The 21,285-nt window shown below is 51.1% G+C and overlaps 1 protein-coding gene across 1 annotated transcript in view; it reads right to left on the minus strand.

Moving 5' to 3' along the window:
- Positions 1 to 21,285, minus strand: part of Col4a1 (collagen type IV alpha 1 chain) — a 127,032-nt gene that overhangs the window by 12,588 nt on the left and 93,159 nt on the right. Inside the window, exons 22-44 of the mRNA XM_042697057.1 lie at positions 20,857 to 20,952; positions 19,427 to 19,510; positions 18,372 to 18,442; positions 15,254 to 15,445; positions 14,583 to 14,751; positions 13,589 to 13,681; positions 13,402 to 13,506; positions 12,992 to 13,089; positions 11,428 to 11,578; positions 11,128 to 11,241; positions 10,379 to 10,546; positions 10,155 to 10,244; positions 9,041 to 9,193; positions 8,803 to 8,901; positions 8,604 to 8,693; positions 7,471 to 7,610; positions 6,919 to 7,045; positions 6,749 to 6,829; positions 6,190 to 6,288; positions 3,861 to 3,911; positions 2,764 to 2,949; positions 1,820 to 1,953; positions 406 to 478 (exon numbers count right to left, since the gene is read on the minus strand). Coding sequence (XP_042552991.1) covers positions 406 to 478; positions 1,820 to 1,953; positions 2,764 to 2,949; positions 3,861 to 3,911; positions 6,190 to 6,288; positions 6,749 to 6,829; positions 6,919 to 7,045; positions 7,471 to 7,610; positions 8,604 to 8,693; positions 8,803 to 8,901; positions 9,041 to 9,193; positions 10,155 to 10,244; positions 10,379 to 10,546; positions 11,128 to 11,241; positions 11,428 to 11,578; positions 12,992 to 13,089; positions 13,402 to 13,506; positions 13,589 to 13,681; positions 14,583 to 14,751; positions 15,254 to 15,445; positions 18,372 to 18,442; positions 19,427 to 19,510; positions 20,857 to 20,952 — 2,664 coding nt within the window. The remainder of the gene's footprint in view (positions 1 to 405; positions 479 to 1,819; positions 1,954 to 2,763; positions 2,950 to 3,860; positions 3,912 to 6,189; positions 6,289 to 6,748; positions 6,830 to 6,918; positions 7,046 to 7,470; positions 7,611 to 8,603; positions 8,694 to 8,802; positions 8,902 to 9,040; positions 9,194 to 10,154; positions 10,245 to 10,378; positions 10,547 to 11,127; positions 11,242 to 11,427; positions 11,579 to 12,991; positions 13,090 to 13,401; positions 13,507 to 13,588; positions 13,682 to 14,582; positions 14,752 to 15,253; positions 15,446 to 18,371; positions 18,443 to 19,426; positions 19,511 to 20,856; positions 20,953 to 21,285) is intronic.

Consider the following 21,285-nt stretch of genomic DNA (forward strand, 5'->3'; position numbering starts at 1 on the left):
CATGGAGAGAGGCAGGTGTCATAGTTCATGGTCACCATCTATCCCACAAAGACACCAGACTGCGCGCTTCTCATATGCATCTGATTTAGCCCTAAAAATTTTAGCACTTGGAAGTCAGTAGGAACCAATAAGTGCTCATTTAACATATTAGGAAATTAATGAATAGCCAAGTCCATGACTTCTTGTTGAGATACAAATGACTGGTATGGGGATCCTGATTCTTACCAACAAAACCAGAATGCTCCACACAGCCACTCACGGGATGATGCAAGTGGGCTGCCACATGGGAAGGACATTGTTAATTTGCAGACCCCAGGGTCTCAGAACTGGGGGCCTGTGGTCCAGAGGCCCTTCCAGCCGCTGCCCTGTGGGATACGGCCATAGGACCGTCATTTCCAGTCTTACCTTGGAATCCTGGAACTCCTGGTGGACCCATATCTCCCTTCGAGCCTGTGATTCCTGGAGAGCCACCGATGCCCTACATGGGACATGCAGAGAGAGCATAAGCCAGGGAGGGTTTGGGACACAGATGAAAGTCTCTCAGGTAATCTGGGAGGAAGAATGCTGAGAAATCCCCCCACGCCCAGCAAAGCTGATCTGTGAGTCAACCGTACCTGAGGTTCACTAAACGAGCTCACAGGAACATTGAACTTCCTGTGTGCCTACCTCAGAAGCCAGGAAAGTTCAGCCCTGCTTTCTCCTGCCTGCCCATCACATGCTAAACTCCACAAGAGCAGGCAGATGCTCACGGCACCATGAACAGAACCAGAGCACCACAGACGCTTCTCACAGAAACACACCCAGCCAAAGCACCAGACGCCCATTTAGGAAAATTTCCCCAAAATGCTCAAGCACAGTGACTTGAAATTAGCTTCATGTCTTATCTAAAATCTGGTTTTAATTATAGAAAAAAGATTTTAAACCACTCAGACTATTTTCTTTTATAATATAGCAAAATACATGTTTTAAGGAACATCTACTCATCTATTTTCTATTTCAGTATAGTTGACCTTTGTTCTAGGCATATACAGTGTTTTATTATTTCTGGCATAGACGTCTTTGCCTTACTTTGTTTTTTTAAAAGTACCACGACTTTAAACAACATGCACGAATATGTGTTTAAAAACACACAGAGATGAATAGAGACATAGACACTGATTGCACTGGAAGTGGGGAGTATATTTCTGGGTTTACTAAGGAAGAAAATCAGGAATGCATGAATAATCAACAAATTACATCACTGGGATATTGTAATATAGCAACAGAGCCTAAAACAGATTATGGTACATACCCAGTGTGTAGGGAGGACAGGGAGTGGGCTAGTAATGACCGCTACCCGCCATGGCCTGTTTGATCACCTTTCATAGTACCAGGCAAACTCAGTCTTTCTGTATCTGACCAAGGACACACCCCACGTACTCTCTCCCCACCTCTACTCCTGAGGAACTGTGGGAGGGGAGGGGGAAGACAATGGATACTCGGAATGGAGCCCATGTCATTCCTGCACTGGGGGAAGAGGTTGCCTTCCCGGGCCCAAATGCCCTGGACTCAGACTCTTTCCAATGTGTTTTTGGGCAGTGAGGAGACAGAGAAGTGGAGACAGACTGACCCACTGACAGAGAATGACTCTCTGGGAACACATCATGGTGGCATAGCTGAGAATCACACCAGAGATCATCAGCGTACCTTAGAGGCACTACAGGAGGCCAACACACACACACACACACACACACACACACACACACACACACACACACACGACAATCCTGTGACCACAAGGGCCTCCTTAACAAAGGAATTTCTATAGCCCATCACTCACCGGCATGCCCTGGAAGCCTGGGTCTCCCTTGGGCCCGGGGGCACCGGGTGTTCCTGGCCAGCCTGGGTTCCCCTTGTCACCTTTTAGCCCATCGAGCCCGGGCAGCCCTGGAGGCCCCATGGGTCCCGGAAGCCCTAATGGGAAGAGTTAAGGCAGATGGTTGATTAAGGCAGGTAGGTACTGTTCAGTATATGTGCCATTCCGCCATCACTCTGTCCTTATTGCCACCCAGTGGACCCGGCTGTAACTCCACCATGAGCCCCAGGGAGGGAGGCAAGGAGGCAAGGAAGGAAGGAAGGAAGGAAGGGAGGGAGGGAGGGAGGGAGGGAGGGAGGGAGGGAGGGAGGGAGGGAGGGAGGGAGAAAGGAAGGAAGGAAGGAAGGAAGGAAGGAAGGAAGGAAGGAAGGAAGGGAGAAAGGGAGAAAGGGAGAAAGGGAGAGGGGAAGGGAGGGAGGGAAGGAGGCAAGGAAGGAAGGAGAAAGGGAGAGTGGGAGGGGAAGGGAGGGAGGGAAGGAAGGAAGAAGGGGGAAGAGGGCAGAGGGAGGGAGGGGGGAAAGAAAGGAGTCACATGCATCACCAGAGTCTCAACACCCAGAATGCCCTAGGTGGGGAGTGTCTAGAGCCCCAGTGCCATCACAGCAAAAGGGGTCAAAGCAGAAGGGGCTAGGACATCGTGCTGATTAAAACACCACCAGATGGCCTAGCTACCAAATCTTTCTCATTAATTTAGCTCTTTGCATCTTCTTATTTAAATTCCTTGACAGAAAGGACACTAGAAAGACCTTGACCAAAAACACAGTTTCGAGCTGTGATCAACTCCACAAACTTCTAGATGAAACCCTCCAATGAGAGTCATTATTATTGAACTATTCCCTTGATAGCACTCTCTTTTTCATGCACCCTAACCCATGCCAAGCTCTGACGCTTGGCTGAAATGCCCTTACCTGGCAGGCCCGGCTGTCCCTGAGGTCCGCGGTCTCCTTTGGGCCCCTCCACGGGGCGGCCAGGGGTCCCAGGCAAGCCTGGCTGTCCTTGGGGCCCGGGAGGACCCATGAATCCTTGCTCGCCTTTGGATCCAGGAATTCCTGGACTCCCAGCTAATCCGGGGAAGCCCACTTCACCCTTGGAACCTAAACAATGAAAACAGTTTGAGCTGCAGTGACAAAGAGCTGCAGTCTCTGAGGGGCAGGGTCGATGGTAATACGCTTCCCAATCCCCGGTACCCCACAAACACCAGGAGCAAAATCAATACACTAGGTGCCTTCCAGAGCCTGGCTGAGAAGGAAAACCCAGTGTGTGCAACTGCAAAGGCAGCATCTGATGGCCAAGGCACTGACATAGACGTATGGAAGTCTGCCGGCCATCACACTGATGAAATGAGGGGCACGGCCCATCACCGAGTGAAGGAATAGAACAGCTGCTCTACCATGCAGAGGAACACAATGCAATGATCAGAAGCCATGGGTTCTAACCAACGAGATACCCTGCAAACTGGTCATGCCACAGGAAGAAGTCAGACCGAAAGAATACAAACTGTTGGACTGCATGCAGATAAACCCGCAGGAGATGCAAACTAACCCACAGCTCAAGAAATCAGCAGGGCAGCTGCCTGGGGAATGGGATGCAGAGGGAGAATCAGGACAGAAGTGGAGTAAAAGATATGACACTTTCCTCATTGCAAAGTCTCCATGGGTATACACGTGCCAAAATGTATCCCAGGGCACACTTTACATGTGCATTTTATTGTGAAAGAAAAAATAAACTAGTGCTTACAGGAAAAGAACTCTCCATATTTACTTTTAAACATCAGTAAAAATATGGAAGGTATTTGTCATATACCACATAGCCTTTTGTTCTATAGACTAGTGTAACAGCAGGAGTCTTGTAGGGTCCTTGCTACCTCTGGACTCAGTACCTTTGGTCCACGTGTAGCCCCTGCCTTTGTAACAGGCACAGTCCATTCCCTGCCCTCCTGTCACAGAACGCAGCAGCCTGGGCGGCGGCAGCAGAATGAAAAAAGAACAAATTTGGGAAAGGGTACCTTTGTCTCCTTTGGCTCCTGGGAAACCTGGGAATCCTCTTCCGGGTAGACCTATGAAACATAAGGAAATTAGTTCAGAGTGACTAGGGAGCAAAATTCTATTACTGTACTTCTTATACGACACATTGTCCTGAGACTGGGTATTTATAAGTGAGAATTTTTCCTGAGTGCCTTTTAGCTCAGATCCATGAAGGCCTTCAGTAGAAATAATCTGCACTAATGAGGGATCCAAGGGACCCGACTGTCCCGAGAGCACAAGAGCAGGAGTTAAACACCTTCCAATTATTAAATACTACCAAGTTCTGTTACAGACAACTACTAGCACTGTTAGTGCGAGGTTGAGCTTCCATGAAGTCTTTGTCATAAATACCCTCTAAGTGTTTTCTGGGAGTAACTGTTGTCCAGAAGGCCCTTCCCCTCTGCCCGTCAGCTCTGAGTGGGGGACTACCAGACAACCATCCCTGGAATGGCTGCTGCCCAGTTGTTTGCATGGGAGCCAGATCACTGAGGATGCTCCAGAAGCTGCAAAAATGACCACTATCACCTTGGCCATACATCATGGGCCTAAGTCTCTAGTCCAGACAGCCAGAGCCAGCCTGGGACAGTAGCACACCGAACAAGACCAGCCCAATGGATGAGTTCCGGAAGACCCAGCAGCCCTTCTACCCTGACCCACACAGGGAAGCACTTCCCCCATCTGGCCCAGCGGGAAGTCTGAAATGGTCCCTTATTTGCATGAAGGACCCTGCTGATTGAGTGAAGACCTGCCGTAACTGGTGCAAGCACCTTGGCCACTTCTCCTTCCTGGATATCTCAGTAAGTAGGTTGCTCATCCCATATTTTTTGAGCCAGCTGGGAGACACAGCCCAGTGCTGCCCCCTGGTGTTACAAGACTCAACCCAATACAAGGCTTCTCGTGAGCAGTCCTTTCCTGCCCGCTTTTGATTTTTATCATTAGTTGACCAGGCTGAGCTGGTGACATAAAAAGGAGATAGCAGCAGTGGCAGCAGTAGAGACAAGAGGACAGCTGGAAAGTTTCAGAGTGGCCAGGACAGAGAGGAGAGGGAGCAGAGTCAGCAGAGACAACAAAGGCTAGGAAACTAAGGCTGAAGACTAGAAACCATGTACCCTGGTCATGGGAAAACTTCTAAGGCCAGGCCTTCTGGGTCCTGGATACCCTCTGCCTGAGAACTGTAACTCCAGCACTTGTGAGCTGAGGGTACCTATGCCCAAAGCCTGTAACACTAGGAACTGTAACACTAGCAGTCTCTGCCTGCTGCTGTCTGCTTTGGCTGCTGTCTTACCACTAGAAGCTAAGGATCATAACACCTGCCAAGTGCTTGGGCTGCTATTGGAGCCATAAACCTCCAAACTAACTACCCAGAGCTGTTAAGTCTGTGGCTTCAAAACCCTGGAGCACTAAGCCCCTACTCTTAGGGCTTAGAGCAGGTTTCTAGGTCCACCTGTCCGCCACTAGATCTGGAACACTCAAAGTATGGGACTGTGAGCACTGGTAGAGATTCTCCTCACCTACCTACAACTTCTACCCAGGGAGATCTAGGAGCCCTAACCATCCACCCAAGGACAGTGAGGGACTCAAACCATCTACTCCTAACCATGGAGTTGTAACACTACTACTGTTGAAATGAACAGTAGTGTCTCTCAATGGAGAGAGAGAGAGAGAGAGAGAGAGCGAGCTGAGAGCCAGAGAGATTGGGGGCAGCAGATATTGGAAAGCCAGGGAATGTGAGCTGTGAGCTGGAGGGGAAATCCAAATGGGAGAGGGGGGACTTTATGAATTATTTTAATAGAAAAATCAATGTGTACACATAAATAAAAGGCATATAGCATGAAAAAAATGATCTAAGAAACACCATCACCAGCAAGATGGCCACCTCTCACTATCCTGGACCCATCTCGTCTGCCTCTGGGTAACCTGCTTCCAACATTCACCAGTCTCTGGGCTGAGTACTGTGTATGTGTGTTTGTCCTTGGGCTCTTTGATCAAGTTGCAGCTCTATACTACAGCAAAGGAGCAGATTCTCCAACAAAGAAAATGCTGGCAGAGATAAGAGTCTTGTGTTTTGTCCTAGCAAGTGAAAGGGGGACTGGCAGAGGAGACATTCCACATGCAGCAAGAGCTGTCTGTGTCTCCTGGACTCCCCAGGGGATATTTCCAGAGCAGGTGTCCATGTGTGCAGTACCTGACTGTCCCCTTCCCTTCCCAGCCCAGCCCCTGTCCACCAGCATGCCTCTGTCTGCTCGGCTCTGTTCTCTCTGCATGGTTGTGAGGCTTGGTGAGTGACCATGCCCTGTCGGCAGGACGTACCTGGCTCACCCTTCTCCCCTGCAGAGCCTGGGATTCCATCACTGCCAGGCTCTCCTTTCTGGCCAGCTGGACCTGTGGGACCAGGAGTCCCAGGGAGACCTGAGAGAGAAATCCCACACCGTTATTCATGAACCTCCAGGTGAAATGGCTCCTTTTAAGTTGTGATCTCCCGCCCCCACCCCCCCTCACCCCCCCCAACTCTTGCATAGGTCTGGTGTCCCTGAGTCATTCAGACCCCTTCCAGAAGGAACCCTCCTCCCTCCCTGCTGCTAGAAGCACCATGAGCCCCAAACCTCACAGGCTGGTGAGAACAGAGAGGATGACTCAAACTCCAAGCTCACTATAGGAAACAGCCTGGAGACTCTGGTGCCAGTCCCTAACTAGTGACGAGAATCCTGAAAGATCCCGCAAACCCCCTCTCACCCCCCAAAGCTCAGATCGCTGGTCTGAAAAGCGGAGGACAAGGCCACGGCTGCCCAGGCCGGCAGCAGCACCCTTGGGCTCCCTGGAGGCTGAGGCCCCATCCCCCCTTCCCTCTCTGCACTCCAGGGCAGTCTACCTGCTTCTCCTTTGACACCAGGGATGCCATCTAATCCTGGTAGGCCTTTGTCTCCTTTCTCACCAGGCAATCCAGGACTTCCTAAAGAAAAACACAAAGCCAGAAGACCTGTAAGTCTGAGTTTTCCTTGTCCTGAGTCACTGCTCAGGAGGAAGCCTCAGTTTACCTACCTGGATAGCCGATGCTCCCTGGCAACCCCTTGGGGCCGGGAGACCCCGGCATTCCTGGGATTCCTGTGCTGCCCTTCTGGCCCTTCTCTCCAGGGCTCCCCGGGAAGCCCGCCAGCCCTGGGTCTCCCTGTGGGAAGAATTGGCTGTGTTTAACTGCATCTGCTCCTGGATGCGCGTCTGCAGGCACTCTCTGGTCACCGGGATACATTTTGGTGCAGTAAATACTGCATGCCAGAATGCTATTGCCAGATTTCCCACTGTGTCAAAAGCCTGTTTCTGAGCAGAGGCAGAACTGAGAGACAAAAGAGCCATGGTCTCCCTTCTTGCCAAGTTCTTGCCCACCCCCTCCCTCTCTCTCCTTCAGTGGTGGCTGCCCGCCCTCACCTCACAGGGAGCCTGGAAATACTTCCTCAAGGGTAGGGGGAGGCCTCTTATAACAAATGAGGGGGAACTATGATTCCGTGCTGTTGTTCATTGAACATACTGCTTCATAAATGGCCCCAGAGGCATTTCAAAGGAGAACTTCATGAGATCATGAGGGTGGCTTGTTACCTTATCGCCAGGCCGCCCCGGAAGGCCGATGCCAGGCAGACCGGCCTGCCCTTTCTCGCCTTTGGCTCCTTTCTCTCCAGGTATGCCAGGAATGCCCTGTGGGCCTGGGATGCCAGGCACACCCTTCTCTCCAGGTGTTCCTATCAACACAAACCATCAGAAGGTGAACGGGGGCTCCCACAGCCTGCCAAACACGGAGCAACAAAACGTGAACCTCTTCCCTTACAAACATCAGCAAATGACCTCACTGGCTGCCCTGCAAATCCTGCCAGACACCTTAGCCGACATTCCCCTGGCTTTGCAACAAAACGTGAACCTCTTCCCTTACAAACATCAGCAAATGACCTCACTGGCTGCCCTGCAAATCCTGCCAGACACCCTAGCCGACATTCCCCTGGCTTTAAAGAGTTGTATGTTTTTATGACATCACCAAATCTCATTAAAGAAGAATTCAGGGGAGGGGGGCATGAAGGAGTAGAAAGACCATGCCCAAGCAAGGCTTTATCGTGCCAATGCCAGACCTATGGACGGGCAACCATAACCAGCAGCCGAGACCTTTCTACCTTAAATGCAGCGGTCAGAGTATCTTGCAGATACACTGGAGGAGACAGGAAGGCAGGCCTCCTGGCTTGGCTGTCCCCTCTTAGTGCCATCTGAGAAATACTGTCACCCAGACCTGCCCAGGCTGGTGTCAGAGCTCTCCCTTCTCCCTCATCCCTCCTCTTTCTGGCTCTCCCCCCAGCACAGGCAGCCAGGAGGGAAGGCTGGAGCACGGAGGAGGATTCCTCTGAACTAAACGAAGGACTCCATGGGGTGAGCTGCTTGCACAGCCAGACCTGAGTAGGGAGCCAGACACCCCCGAGAGAGACACCACTCAGGGGCGGGTTGCTGGGAGATACTCCATTGTTGATCATGTTTTACTCTGTGACTCCATGAGAGCCTTGTTTTCTAAAGCCATGGTCATGGTCACCCAAACGCCATCCATCCCCAGACAGGAGTCATCCAGCATGGAGGATGTGCATCCACGTTAGAGATGCGTCCTCTGAGGGGAAGAGGAGGCTCTGCAGGCCTGTCACCACCTCCATACCCACGGGCACGTGTGCATGACGGCTCCAGCTCTGACTCCAGCTTACCAGGCAAGCCCATTCCACCGACTGATCCTTTGGGACCAGGAAGTCCTGGGGCCCCTGGGGTGCCGCTTATTCCTGGGTCACCTTTAGGTCCTGGAATGATAAGGCAGACATCTGGTGGGTTAAGTGTCTATGACAAGGACAGGGTGGTATGCTTCGGAGCCTGGGGACTGGCCACAGGAGGCACTTGATGTCCACCTACCTGGCTGCCCAGGATGCCCGGCCTGCCCATCTTTCCCAGGTACCCCTGGGGTCCCCGGATCTCCTCGGGAGCCTTTATCGCCAGTGGGTCCAATTTGTCCTAGGTATCACAGAAAATAAATGTCAATGCAGATCCATGTGGGCTTGGCAGGCTCCGTACTTCAGACACACAGGGCAGGAATTACAGAGAAGCAAATGACCCAGGCTGGCACATCAGTGAAGGCGTTTCCCCCACATACCTTTCTCTCCTTGGTCTCCCTTCTCTCCCTTCATGCTGCCCATGTCCACTTTATCCATGGACCCCGGTTTTCCAGGAAGCCCGATATCCCCCTTATCGCCTTTGAAGCCAGGGTCTCCCCTGGGTCCCGAGGAGCCGGGGAAGCCGTGGTCTCCTGAGAAGGAAAAAGAATTGCCTGATGAGACCCAGCCCACCTCCTGCATGTGCTCACACTCTTCCTGGATCGAAAAGGGGGAAAATGAGAAAGTATCCAAGGCTGACATGAGGAAGTGAGTACCTCATCCCAGGTACTGGGCAGCCACACCATTTTTAAAACATAGTCCTCTATGATTCAATTCATAAATAAAATATTCAACACTTAATTAGCAGTTCAGTTAGTAAGTCAATATTCACTAGTGATTTTATGTTTGTTTGTGTGTGGGGTCAGTACTGGGGTTTGAACTCAGAGCCTGAGTGCTCTTTCTTCGCTTTTTCACTCAAGGCTAGCAGTCTACCATTTGAGCCACACCTCCACTTCCAGCTTTTTGCTGGTTAATTGGAGATAAGTCTTCATGGACTTTGCTGCCCAAGCTGGTTGGAACAGCTATCCTCAGATCCTGAGTAGCTAGGACTACAGGCGCAAGGCACCGGCAGCTGAATTTTATTACTAGTTTAGATCATTTATACTTCTTTCTTCTCACTCTGCTTTGAGTGCCACACAAAAATCACAAAGCAGCAATTTTCCTGACACACTAAACAAATTTCCTTTCTTAGGTCTTACTCTTAAAGCCAGTTTACAGAAACTACTTTGGACTCATTTAAATCAGAGAAAACAAAAGTCAGGATTGGACCTGTGGTCCAATCAGCGATACTGTGAATTTGTGGACTCAGATCTTGTGTCCACCCGTGACAGACTGTCCACTATCTCTCACGGCCCACCCACTGGCTGCTAAGCAATCAGCACACAGCTTTCATCCCCATGCTCTTTGTCCCCCCAGAGCAAAGCCTCCCCATTGGCCCCTTGCTAAGCCTCTCTCCTCTGCTCTGGAAATGAAACAATCTATAGTAATGAGAGAAATGTCCCAGACACCAGAGAAAGTGACACAAGATGGCTTGGTGCTTGTCAGCTCACCTACCTTTTTCACCAGGTAATCCGGGGACACCTGCAGGTCCCGGTGAGCCTGGCTGCCCGGGAGTCCCCATGACGCCCATTTCTCCCTTGGAACCTGTGACCAAAAGGAAGGGCTGTGAGCATTCCTCACAGTGGGCCAAAGAGAGGGCAAACGCTATGAGCCATGAGAGCATGGTAAGGCCCAGCTCCTCACCACCAGCCGGGGGGGTCAGATCACACAACTCTTACCTGGGAAGCCTGGAACGCCGGGTGTCCCTTGCTGTCCGGGGGGGCCAGGGAGCCCTGTCTGTCCAGTCAGGCCGGGAAGACCCTGAGCCCCTTTATCTCCTTTAGGACCAGGCATGTCCAGTCCCGGGAATCCGGGAAAACCCTTCTCTCCTTTGACTCCAGGAGGACCTGAGGTGGGGGCGAAGGATGAAGGCCTTTCAGAAGAATGTATGGTGGACAGCAGGCTTGGCTGTGTTCAGTGATTGCGTTCAGAAGGAAGCACATGAGCACCCCAGCACTGGCAGCGTGGCAGGGCAGCAGTGTTGGAAGCCACGGGGACAATCAGTGGATAAATAGTGGCGAGACCCCCACCCCTTTGTGCCATCAGTACAGCCAGCACTCTAGGCTCTCCAGCCACAGGCCCATTTTCCCTGCATGTTCCACCCTCTTCTCTGAGACTCTGCTGCCATCCTAGAATTATTGTGATTAACACAAAAGCTGCCAAGCCACAGACTCGACTAGTTACAATCCCAGCAACTTTTATAAATAAACATTTTAAGTTACTCAAGATACACCATTAGAGATTCTTTGGCATGTTACATACCATCTAATCATAGAAATCTATGATTTGGGATTTAAGCTTCAGAATCTAGAATTTGCTTTCTCCTCTTTCATTCAGAAATTGTAGTAATGTCTGCCCCTCCTCAGACACGACAGGGTCATCTCCCACCCACATGCTCAGGAACAGGACAAGTCTCAGAGAAGTTCACCTGATGAGCCGGGGGGTCCCTGCCCTCCAGGTGGGCCCATAGCCCCAGGGGGGCCGACTCCTGGCGCGCCTGGGGGTCCTGCAGGTCCTTGTACTCCAGGTGGCCCTGGGTCACCTGCCAGGGAAAGAGGGTGAGTAAATGGAGGGCTAGAGTGTGTCCCATTCCATCCATACTCCAGATACTATAACCGCAAATCCAACTACCATCTTCACCATCCATTCAACAAATGGCCTGAACACCTAGCAGGTGCTCTGATGAAAAATCAACAGACTCCACCCCTAACCCAGACTCAGACGTTACCTCTGACCCCCTGAAGGCCAGGGGGGCCTATCAGCCCATGCTCTCCGGGAACGCCTGGTCCCCCAATGCTGCCCTTCTCTCCGGGGGTGCCAGGAATGCCTGGAAGACCCGGCTGTCCTTTGATTCCAGGCAGACCAATTCCAGGCTCGCCCTGAAAATCCCCAATGTACGAGAAGTTAAATTAACCAGCAATATTCGCATGTTGTGCCAAGTCAACATCGTACCTGAATACCAGCATGCACAAATACTCTTGTCTGACCCTTTCAAATTTTACAAAGCCTCCTCACGCATTGTTTCCTGTCCCCCACCCATGAGCACCAATGTAAGTAACTGTGGTTCTTATTTCACTCTAGTGTTCTGCCCCAGCATGGCCCTGTCATAAAGATCAACCTAAAATGCTGGAGAATACTGCCCACAAGACTTGTGATGGGTTAGCAGGTGTCTTTCTGAGGCAGGCAGTCAATGTCCAGGACAGCACCTGGGCAACGTTTACCCAGTTTCACGTGTGAGAAAAAAACTTTCAAAACGAACTAAGCATTTAAAGCAACTCCATGAACCAAGAGACTTCAACCAATACATTGGCTGAAAACAAAGGAAGTATCTTGTAGGGCAAGGAAAGACTTCACGTCGGGGCGGGGGGGGACTGGGAGAAGGTCAGTGGGGGACAAGGTAAGTCCTGCAGTTGCCCCACACTGCAGGGGGGTGCCCCGCTGGTGCCACAAGGTAGAGGCTGGGGTTGCCGCTGCTCAAGGTCCACTACACACATATACACAGCGGGCCTGCAGCCACCCCAGAGGTCAGTCCTCAGCTGAGAAGCCCTGCGCTCAGCCCTCCCAGCCGAGCGGTATTTCTACATTGCCAATGGCTCTCCAACCAGCGTTCACTGACGGTTCACCATTAGAAAAACATCTCATACTGGGATCCGGCACACACATGGGCAAGCAAGCCTTAAAAAACTGAGCAAAAGAAAAAAATGAAAAAAGGTTTTATGAAACTGAAGACTGAAATCGTTTCCTGCCAGCCAGGTACCTGTGACTCAGACCTGTAATTCTAGCCACCCAAGAGGCGGAGTGAGATCTATTCAAAGCCACCCCAAGCAGGAAAGTCCATGAAACTCTTATCTCCAAGTTACCAGCAAAAAGATACAAGTGGACATACAGCTCAAGAGACAGAGTATCCGCTTTAAGCAAAAACTAAAAACAAAAACAAAAGCAAGGGGCTGGGAAGGTGGCTCAGTGGTAGAGCACTTGCTTTGCATGCATGATGGCCTGGGTTCAATTCCTCAACATCACATAAGCAAAAAGAAAAAAGCCGGAAGTGGCGCTGTGGCTCAAGTGGTAGGGCGCTAGCCTTGAGCTGAAAAGCTAAGGAACAGCGCCCAGGCCCAGAATTCAGGCCCCACGACCAGACCCAAAAAAAAAAAAAAAAAAAAAAAAACACCCAAAAAACAAACAAACAAAAATGAATTGGGAGAACCCAAGCCCTGAGTTCAAGTCCCAGGACTGGTTCATGAGGGTTCGCAAGCCACGCCGTATGCGTCCAGCTAACAAGTGCTCAGACCCACCTTCTGGCCTGGTACGCCGGGACTGCCAGGCAAGCCATTAAACCCAGGGCGACCCGGGCTCCCAGGGGGTCCTGCGTCTCCAGGTAAGCCATCAACACCTGTGGGAACAGAGAGAAAGTCTGTAGCTACCAGGCCACCCCACCCTCTTCAGTGAACACTCATGGTGTGGACAGGGCCACCCTTGGCCCCAGCAGACTCCATGAGGTGACACACCACCATCATGAGCAGCAGCCCGGCCTGGCATCAAGCCACTGACCCAGGGGTCCTTCAGGCCACTGTTTCCCTTCTCGCAGATCTGTTATGTGACAGTGAGACCACAGCCATTGCTTCTAAGCAGTGCAAAACGGACCCTTGCCCCCAGGGCCTCTGCCCAACAATCCCTCTCACATGCAAGCTCCTGGCAGGCTCACCTTTGGGACCTGGAGGCCCAGGAAATCCAATCCCTGGCTGGCCCACCGCACCCTTCTCTCCTGGGAGGCCAGGCCGGCCTGGAGTTCCTGGAAAGCCTCGGTCACCTATGGTGACAAAGGCAGGGAGTCAGTGGGAGGAAATTGAGGAGGACCCGTGAGCTGTAATGAGCTGGAATTCCCATAGTACCTTGAGGGCCTGGGAATCCCGGGGCTCCCGGAAGTCCTTCTGCTCCCGGAGGACCCGGCAAAGGAACAACCTTTCCTGCTTCACCCTTGGGACCTGAGGACAAAGAGCAAAACCGTCAAGTGTCAACTACTGCACCCCACAGGCTGGTGTGCAAGCAGATCCACCCCAGGAGCATCCTAGGGCTCAAGGAGAGGAGGAGGTGGAAGGTCACATGTGTCTTTGTGTTTTTTAATGGCAGTCCTGGGGCTTGAACTCAGGGCTTAGGGCTTACGCCACAGTGCTATTTCTGGCTTTTTTGGTAGTTTATTGGAAATAAGAGTCTCCTGAACTTTCCTGTCCTGGCTGGCTTTGAACAGTGATCCTCAGATCTCAGTCTCCCGAATAACTAGGATTACAGGCATGAGCCACCAGTGTCTGGCTTGCTAAGTATATTTTCTGGCAAATCCCTAGAGGGGAAAGCAGGAGGCCAGAGACCATGTCCATGTCAACACTCAGCCTAGTAGTACTTGGCAGATGAACCATTCAAAAAAGCAGTCAGCAAAGGACTAAAATCACCATGGAATTAAGCAGCCACTGGGCATCAGAATCAACCCAAAGGCACCTACACATGTGTGGGAAGTGGAAACAACACTACCTGGAAACAGTGACTAAGACGAGCAGGAAACAGGCAAAGGGAAAAAAATGTCCTGAGGCTTCAATTACATCTACATAAAAAGCTGACTTCAGCTGACCTGCACTGTATGCATCTATAAGGAAGACTACCAGCTGACCTGAGCTATATGTAGTTACAAGGAAGACCATCTATAAATCCAGGTTGGGTTTTAGGCTCTACACGTCACCCGGCCGATTTCACACATGAAGAAGTGAGGTACAGAAATGTTCAGGAAGGCCATGCCCAGGCCACGTCTCTCTTCCTGGAAGAGCCAGGCCCTGCATCTCTGACCCAGCACATCTCTGTGAACTGGAAGCTGCCCCACAGGTCCTTAAACCTCACCTGGCAAACCTGGGGATCCAGGGCTTCCAGGAAATCCTGCCTGTCCTTTGTCACCAATGGGGCCAATAGGGCCAAATCCTGGGGGTCCAGGCGGGCCGATGTCACCCCGGCTGCCCGGGAAGCCAACTCCTCCAGGGGGACCACGTTCTCCCTTCAATCCTACTGAACCCTGGAGCAACAAAAGGAAAAGGTAAACCTTACCAAGACAGACAACACTGTCATTCCCATCCATGCCCATCCTTCGGTCATCTAAGCACCAGGGTCTATCTGGTTTACACCGCTCACTTCAGCGCCAGTGGCCCTACCGCCCTTCCCCCCTTCCCCCCCCCCCAGCAAGTGACTCCAGTCTTGTTTGCCCTAAGCAAAGCAGTCGCCACCCCACACACTCCCAAAAAAAGCCTAAAATAGAGTCATATCTGAGAGTGAGGGCCACACTCCAATCCTCTCCTGAAATCCCATGAGCACCTTAGCTTTAAAACCAGTCCCCCAGGGCAAGCAGAGAGAGAGGATAACACAGGCATGGAGGCCAGTTCACGGGATGTGTTCAGGTGTGCAGTCACCATCAAAGGAAATGTTTAGCTCGCATTCGAATCATTTCATTTCATCCAATCATTTCCTTACTGTCATCCATGTTTGTGGAATGCACACTTACAGTCTAGACATGAACATACCGGGGAGCCTTTGGGCCCTGGAAGCCCGGGGTGGCCGTCCCGTCCCGGGGACCCCGCTCTTCCTGGCATGCCGGGCTGTCCCGGAAAACCAGGGTCTCCTTTATCGCCTTTGAGTCGCATGTCGAAATAAATCTCGCCAGGCTCTCCCTTGGCTCCTGGCTGGCCCATCAGTCCAGGCGCACCTTGTGGCCCCTACAAGAACAAAGCTGCGTGAGGCCTCCGAAGAGTCTGCTCCCCGACCACAGCATGCTGCCCACACAGAGGACACCGCCATGCATCTACATCTCTCCACCTCACTTTCCAGAAGCAGCCAATGGCTCCCTGACAGAGCTAGGCATTCTAAACAGAAGGGGACTGTGAGCACTCAGCAAAACACGTCAGTAACTGTTGGGCGAGGGCCTGGGGGCTCGCGAGACGCTGGGGAAAGGCTCGCCGAGGGCTGGGGACAGCGAGGCTCTGGTCGGAACACTGCTGGGATGCACGGACTTCCTTCGGCGCTCACGCGTGCTATTCCCTAAGTGACAGGACCTCCTGGACACCAGTGAAAAGGAAAACCTGGGGGAAGTAAGCCCGGGCTGCCTCTATAATGATCCTCAGGAGAGTCACCGTCTAGAACATTTTCAGTTCATGGAAAAGTTGGATCGGCGGAGAACTTTCAGGCCATCACCCTTTTCTCCTCCGGTCTCCCTGAGAGACGAGGTTCATGAGGAAAATGACAGAAGTTTCAAAAACATTATTCTAATTGCCTGTTCTCTCAGGGTCGAGAAGGGCATTTTAAATGGCTTCCTGCTGGTCTGAAAAAAAGTCTCTACCTCGGTATGATTCATTTCTTCTTCATAAATGTTCTCATAATTCCTTCAGATGATCACGCACAGGCTGGCACCTCTGTGTACATATGTCTCCAGGGACGGCACTGGGACACCGAGGACACAAACAGTTCCGTAGTTCATGTGATCTTTAGGCTTTGAAAGTAGTTATACTAGTGCCGGGTGCCAGTGGCTCAGTGGTCAGAGTTCAAGCCCCAGGACTGGCAAAAAATACAAGTAGCTATGCTAGAAATGACTACCTTGCTAAGACAACGGGTTGACAATGTGTGCCTCCTCTGGTATTTCTATTTTTTGAGGTCTGTGACAAATCCGTCCAATTGGCCATATTCACTCACTAAAATAAATGCATACCAATGGAAGGAATCACAACCGAAATACCTTTTCCTCAGTCTGGGAGCATCAGTTAGGTTACTTCACGGGGACACTCACTGCGTAGACTCAGAAAGCAGGATAAAGGTTTTTAATGAGGACCTTGTCAGCTACCATTCTATACAAGTGAGAAATCCAGACTTTTAAGTGGCACTGGTGGCCCTAGATTCTCTCATGTGTGTTCTTGGCTGAACATCTTGACCCTGAGCGGTTCGAAGGCAGTTTGATCTGCACTCGTAAAGATGGCAAAGGACTCAAATGAGGCCCTGAAGATTGAGCACTGGCTCAATCCTAGCTGGGGAGGCTGGACACATGCATGGAAACTTCCAGAAGCAGAGCCTCTGGGCTCGTTCTAGGTGAATACCCAGGGCCCCAGAACCCTGCTTGGACCACTAGGTGTCTTTCACTCAAGCAGTTGTCATTAACTCCCAGATTCAAAGGCTGGACCTCCAAAAGGAAATGTCACCAAATGTGGTCTAAACTCCTGGAAGACCCAGGGGACAGCCCAGTCCCAGTGCCACTGCGATCCTTGTTCCGGCATGTTCCAGGGTCCCTGCTGCTGGCATGGATCTGTCCAGCCAGCACCCACTTAAGCCATAAGTTGTGATCTAATTTCAAATAAAGGAAAATTACTGTCTTCTCAAGTAAGTTATTGACTCCTTGATTCACTTTTTGAGGTTTGTATTCCATCCACAGTAAGAAAGGGGGTCCTGGGTGTAAATGGATGAGAGTCGGTTCTTTATTTTCTTCTTTTATATCTCCTCCACCATCCTCTCTCATCTCTCCTTCTACTTGCACCTCTCTCAGATTTGGGAGGTCAGTGGGGGCATCTGGTCTGGTTCCCAGCCAGAACAGAGACAGAAAATACCCCAGGGAAACCAGGCAGACACGGGCCATGGGCAAAGGTTAAAAAGAGCTTTTCTGCTTCCTTCAAGCATCTTCCCACTTTGATCCTGCAACAGTGAGCTATTTGAACTTCTCGTCTATTTAGAGATATTTTAAACAACTACTGCTTCTAACTCCACTCTCCAGGCACCAGACGATTCTGGAAAGCCGAGGCCAGGGTATGACTTCAAAGCAGAAGCCAGCTGCACCCTCCCGTGGCCACTCATGCTGCCCTGGTCTCCTCCCAGAGGCATGTCTGTCCAGCAACATCTTTAAAAGCCACAAAGTTTAAAGAGCCACATCAGAAAGAACGGTCAGGCTAAAGATATGACTTTCAATTTCTGTACAAAAAGAAACAAGGAACGAGAAGCCTCAGAGAAATGAGTTAATCTTACAAAGCTTGGCAGAGTCAAAGAAAGAGGAGCTGGCTAAAGGAGGCGCACCAGGAATGCTAAGGGGCTGCCGAATTCCACTGAGCTGAACAGTTTCTGTTCATTTGCATGAATATGTGGCATCTCATTTGTAGATGCAAAGAGAAGCACTGATCTAAGAGAAGTTGGAAGCAGGAATTCTCAACATACAGATGAACAAAAGAATGAAAAGATATCCCAGATCTTTGAGAGAAAGGGCTGGTTTTTCCCCTCTCTCTCAAGAGCCTTGATTAGGGCTGAGTTAACAGTGGTTGAGATTTTAGGTATGTGGTCACACCCTAAGCAATGGCCAGACAGGAGCAGCGGATCCCTGTGCTCAGGCTGCGGGAGTGGCATGTAGCCTCAAGGCTGTAGAAGTGATGTGCTGAGCCCCTGGACTGAAGTCCCTGAGACCCCATGGTATGGACATGGTGCCACTCACTGCACAAGACACTGGGAATTGCCACAGCTCTGAGAAGGCCGAGGCCACGGGGCCTGGGTTTGAGAGCTTCCCATGGGGCAAAAGGGGTCATTCTAGAGGACTTGCGGTTGTCGGTTACAGCTAGCAGGTGACTGCAAATGCAAACACAGGCCTTCCAATACGTGAACAAACTCAGGTCTGCTTACCGGCAGTCCTTCAAGACCGTCCCTTCCAGGCAAGCCTCTGTCACCTTTGGCACCCGGTTGGCCTGGGAAACCTTAAAGGAGATGTGAGAACAGTATCCATGAACCAACCCTTCCAAACCCCTTTTCCCTGATGCTCACCTGTCAAATGTTTCTATGGAGTCTGTTTGTTGGCGGTACTGGAATTTAAACTTAAGGCCTTGAACTTGCTAAGCAGATGCTCCAACATTTCATCCACATCCCCAGCCTTTTTCCATTTATTTATTTATACTTATTTTTGGTTTTTGGTTTTTTGTCAGATGTATGGCTTGAACTTAGCCTGGGCACTGTCCCTTAGCTCTTCAGCTCAAGGTGAGCACTCTACCACTTGAGCCACAGCACCACTTCCAGTTTTCTGGTGGTTAACTGGAGATAAGAGTCTCACAGACTTTTCCTCACCAGGCTGGCTTTGAATCGAGATCCTCAGATCTCAGCCTCCTGAGTAGCTAGGATTACAGGCATGAGCCACGGATGCCTGACTTTATACTTAATTTTTCAGATAGGCTCTCACTAATTTTTTGTCCTGGTTGGCCTCAAATCACAATCCTCCCAATCTCTACCTTCTGAGTAGTTGGGATTACTACAAGTGAGTACCATTTTATCTGACTAATGATCACTGAAATGTGTTCAGAGAGTAATATCAGAAATGCCCACACTGGCCTGCAAGGGGAAACCATGAGTCCAGGCATACTGGCACCAGAGCAGTGTGGCTGTCCTCCCTCCCCTCTACCCACCCACTTGCCCGCCACCAGGGACCTTGTAAAGAGGAATTGCTGCAGCGTTCTTATGCACAGACTCCAACTGCGGAGCTAAGGATTCTCTGTGCTGCTCTTTTTCATTGGGAAAGCTTTATAAGGCCACAGTGACAGCCACCTGGCCACTGCTGCCAGAGTGGACAAAGCCTTTGATATTCTCATTGTGGTGCTGCAGCCTGGAGGACAGGCAAGTGCTCTGAAAGAGGAGGCTCCCGCACTGAGCCCCGCCTGGGCCTGGACCTCCTGTCCACACCCACAGCTTACCTATCTCTCCCGGAGGCCCCTGTGGCCCAGGAGGCCCTTGAAGTCCTTCTGTGTCACAGGCGAGGCAGCTGTCACCTTTCTGACCTGAGAGAGGAAGCACAGGGTGACAGAAGGACACACGGTTAAAAGAGGGGGAGACAGCCAGTCTGTCATTCACATGAGCATGAAACTTCCGTCCCCTCCATCCCCATCCTCCCAGCCCTCTGCTAGAGGGCACTGGGAAGACCCACCCTTCTGTAGACACCTAACACCTCCAGTCTTGATTTGCAAATGACACTGGGATGTTCTGGTGTTTCAGATACACCTGTGTCTTTCTTCTTTAAGATGTCTGGGCTCTGGCACAAACTGGGCATAATATAGAGCAGATGGTACGGAACCCAGTCTGGGAAACACAAAGAGACTGGCCTGCCTTCCCCATCCACCTTGCCTGACCGGCAGCCAGAAGTGGACACAGGACAGGTACTGGTCCATATCCCTGAAGTACAAGGGGCACCTGGGGATGGACCCTGGGGTGCTCTGGGAGGGTCTCTGCTCCCATGACTAGAGGCGGAAGGAGGAGGCTCGGTCCGGACATCTGATTGTGTAACAGGCTGGGGACCTGGCTCAGGGGAAGGGTGCTTGTTGCTCACGCACAAACCCAGATGCCAGCTGCAGCTGCTTCCCACAGCAGTTTCATGTTTTATAGACTTTTGAAGACTAAAAATTCTTTATGATCCAAATCCAAAAATGGAACACAATAGGGTGGGTTTTGCAAGGGCCTCCTGTTTGTTCTGCTTCTGGGTTAACAGGCATATAAATTGTGGAATGCTAATTGTTTATTCCTCTTAAGCCAGAGATAATGACGGGGTGACAGTCCTCTCTGTCCTCAAGATAGCGGAAGAGATAAGTATGTCCGGTGTTGACAATGCAGCCCTGAAAGACTAAAGATAAAGTTGAGCCTCCACACTGGTTTATCACAGCCCCCAAGGGCTGTGAGCCTTCTATGAACTCACACATCCACCAAGGCCTGGGAACCTTACACGCACAGGTCCACCAACGCTGTGAGCCTTCCACGTACAGGTCTGTGACCTGGCTCATAGGAAGGCTGTGGATTCTTTGATAATAAAACTCAAAAGCTTTGAAAGCGGAGAACATGGGATCAGCATGAGAAATGAGCCTACCCTACCAACATGCTGAGTCCACGGTTGGTGGACAGGGTAGAGAAGGACCTGCAGAGTTCACGGACATCCTAGCTCATGGCCTCTTGCAAAAACCTAGCACTGCCACTTGATTATTCTGGGCTTTTACTTCGAGTGGATTTCTGAAGGGAGACCCAAATAAATGAGTCAGGCCCATCCCCATCCTACTCCAAAGCAGAAGTCTGTGGGAGGAAATTCAAATGTACAAACTCAATCATTTTTTTAAAAGCATAAATAATGAAAACCCCTTACCCTTCTCTCCCATCTCGCCCGTCAGTCCCTGCTGCCCGGGAATTCCTGGAGGGCCCTGGTCCCCAGGCGGTCCAGGCTGGCACTCCACAATGCCATCTGAAATGAGATGCACACATTACAGAATAATGGCTGGACACTTCCATTCTCTCTTAAGTCCCTCCCCCCTCTCTGTTGTAGGGCTTGACCTCTGGGCCTGGGCACTGTCCCAGCATTTCAGCTCAAGGCTAGCGCTCTACCACTTGAACCATAGCGCCACTTCTGGCTTTTTCTGATTATGTGGTGCTGAGGAACTGAACCCAGGGCCTCATGCATGCAAGGCAAGCACTCTACCACTGAGCCACCTTCCCAGCCCAGCCCCCTCTCTCTCTCTCTTTTTTTTTCAAGTGGCATTTTTATTTTCCTTCTTGGGAAAAACACGGACTGCTTCCT

This window comes from Dipodomys spectabilis, unplaced genomic scaffold, assembly GCF_019054845.1.
Source record: "Dipodomys spectabilis isolate Male_0828 unplaced genomic scaffold, ASM1905484v1 ptg000215l, whole genome shotgun sequence".
Lineage (NCBI taxonomy): Eukaryota > Metazoa > Chordata > Mammalia > Rodentia > Heteromyidae > Dipodomys > Dipodomys spectabilis.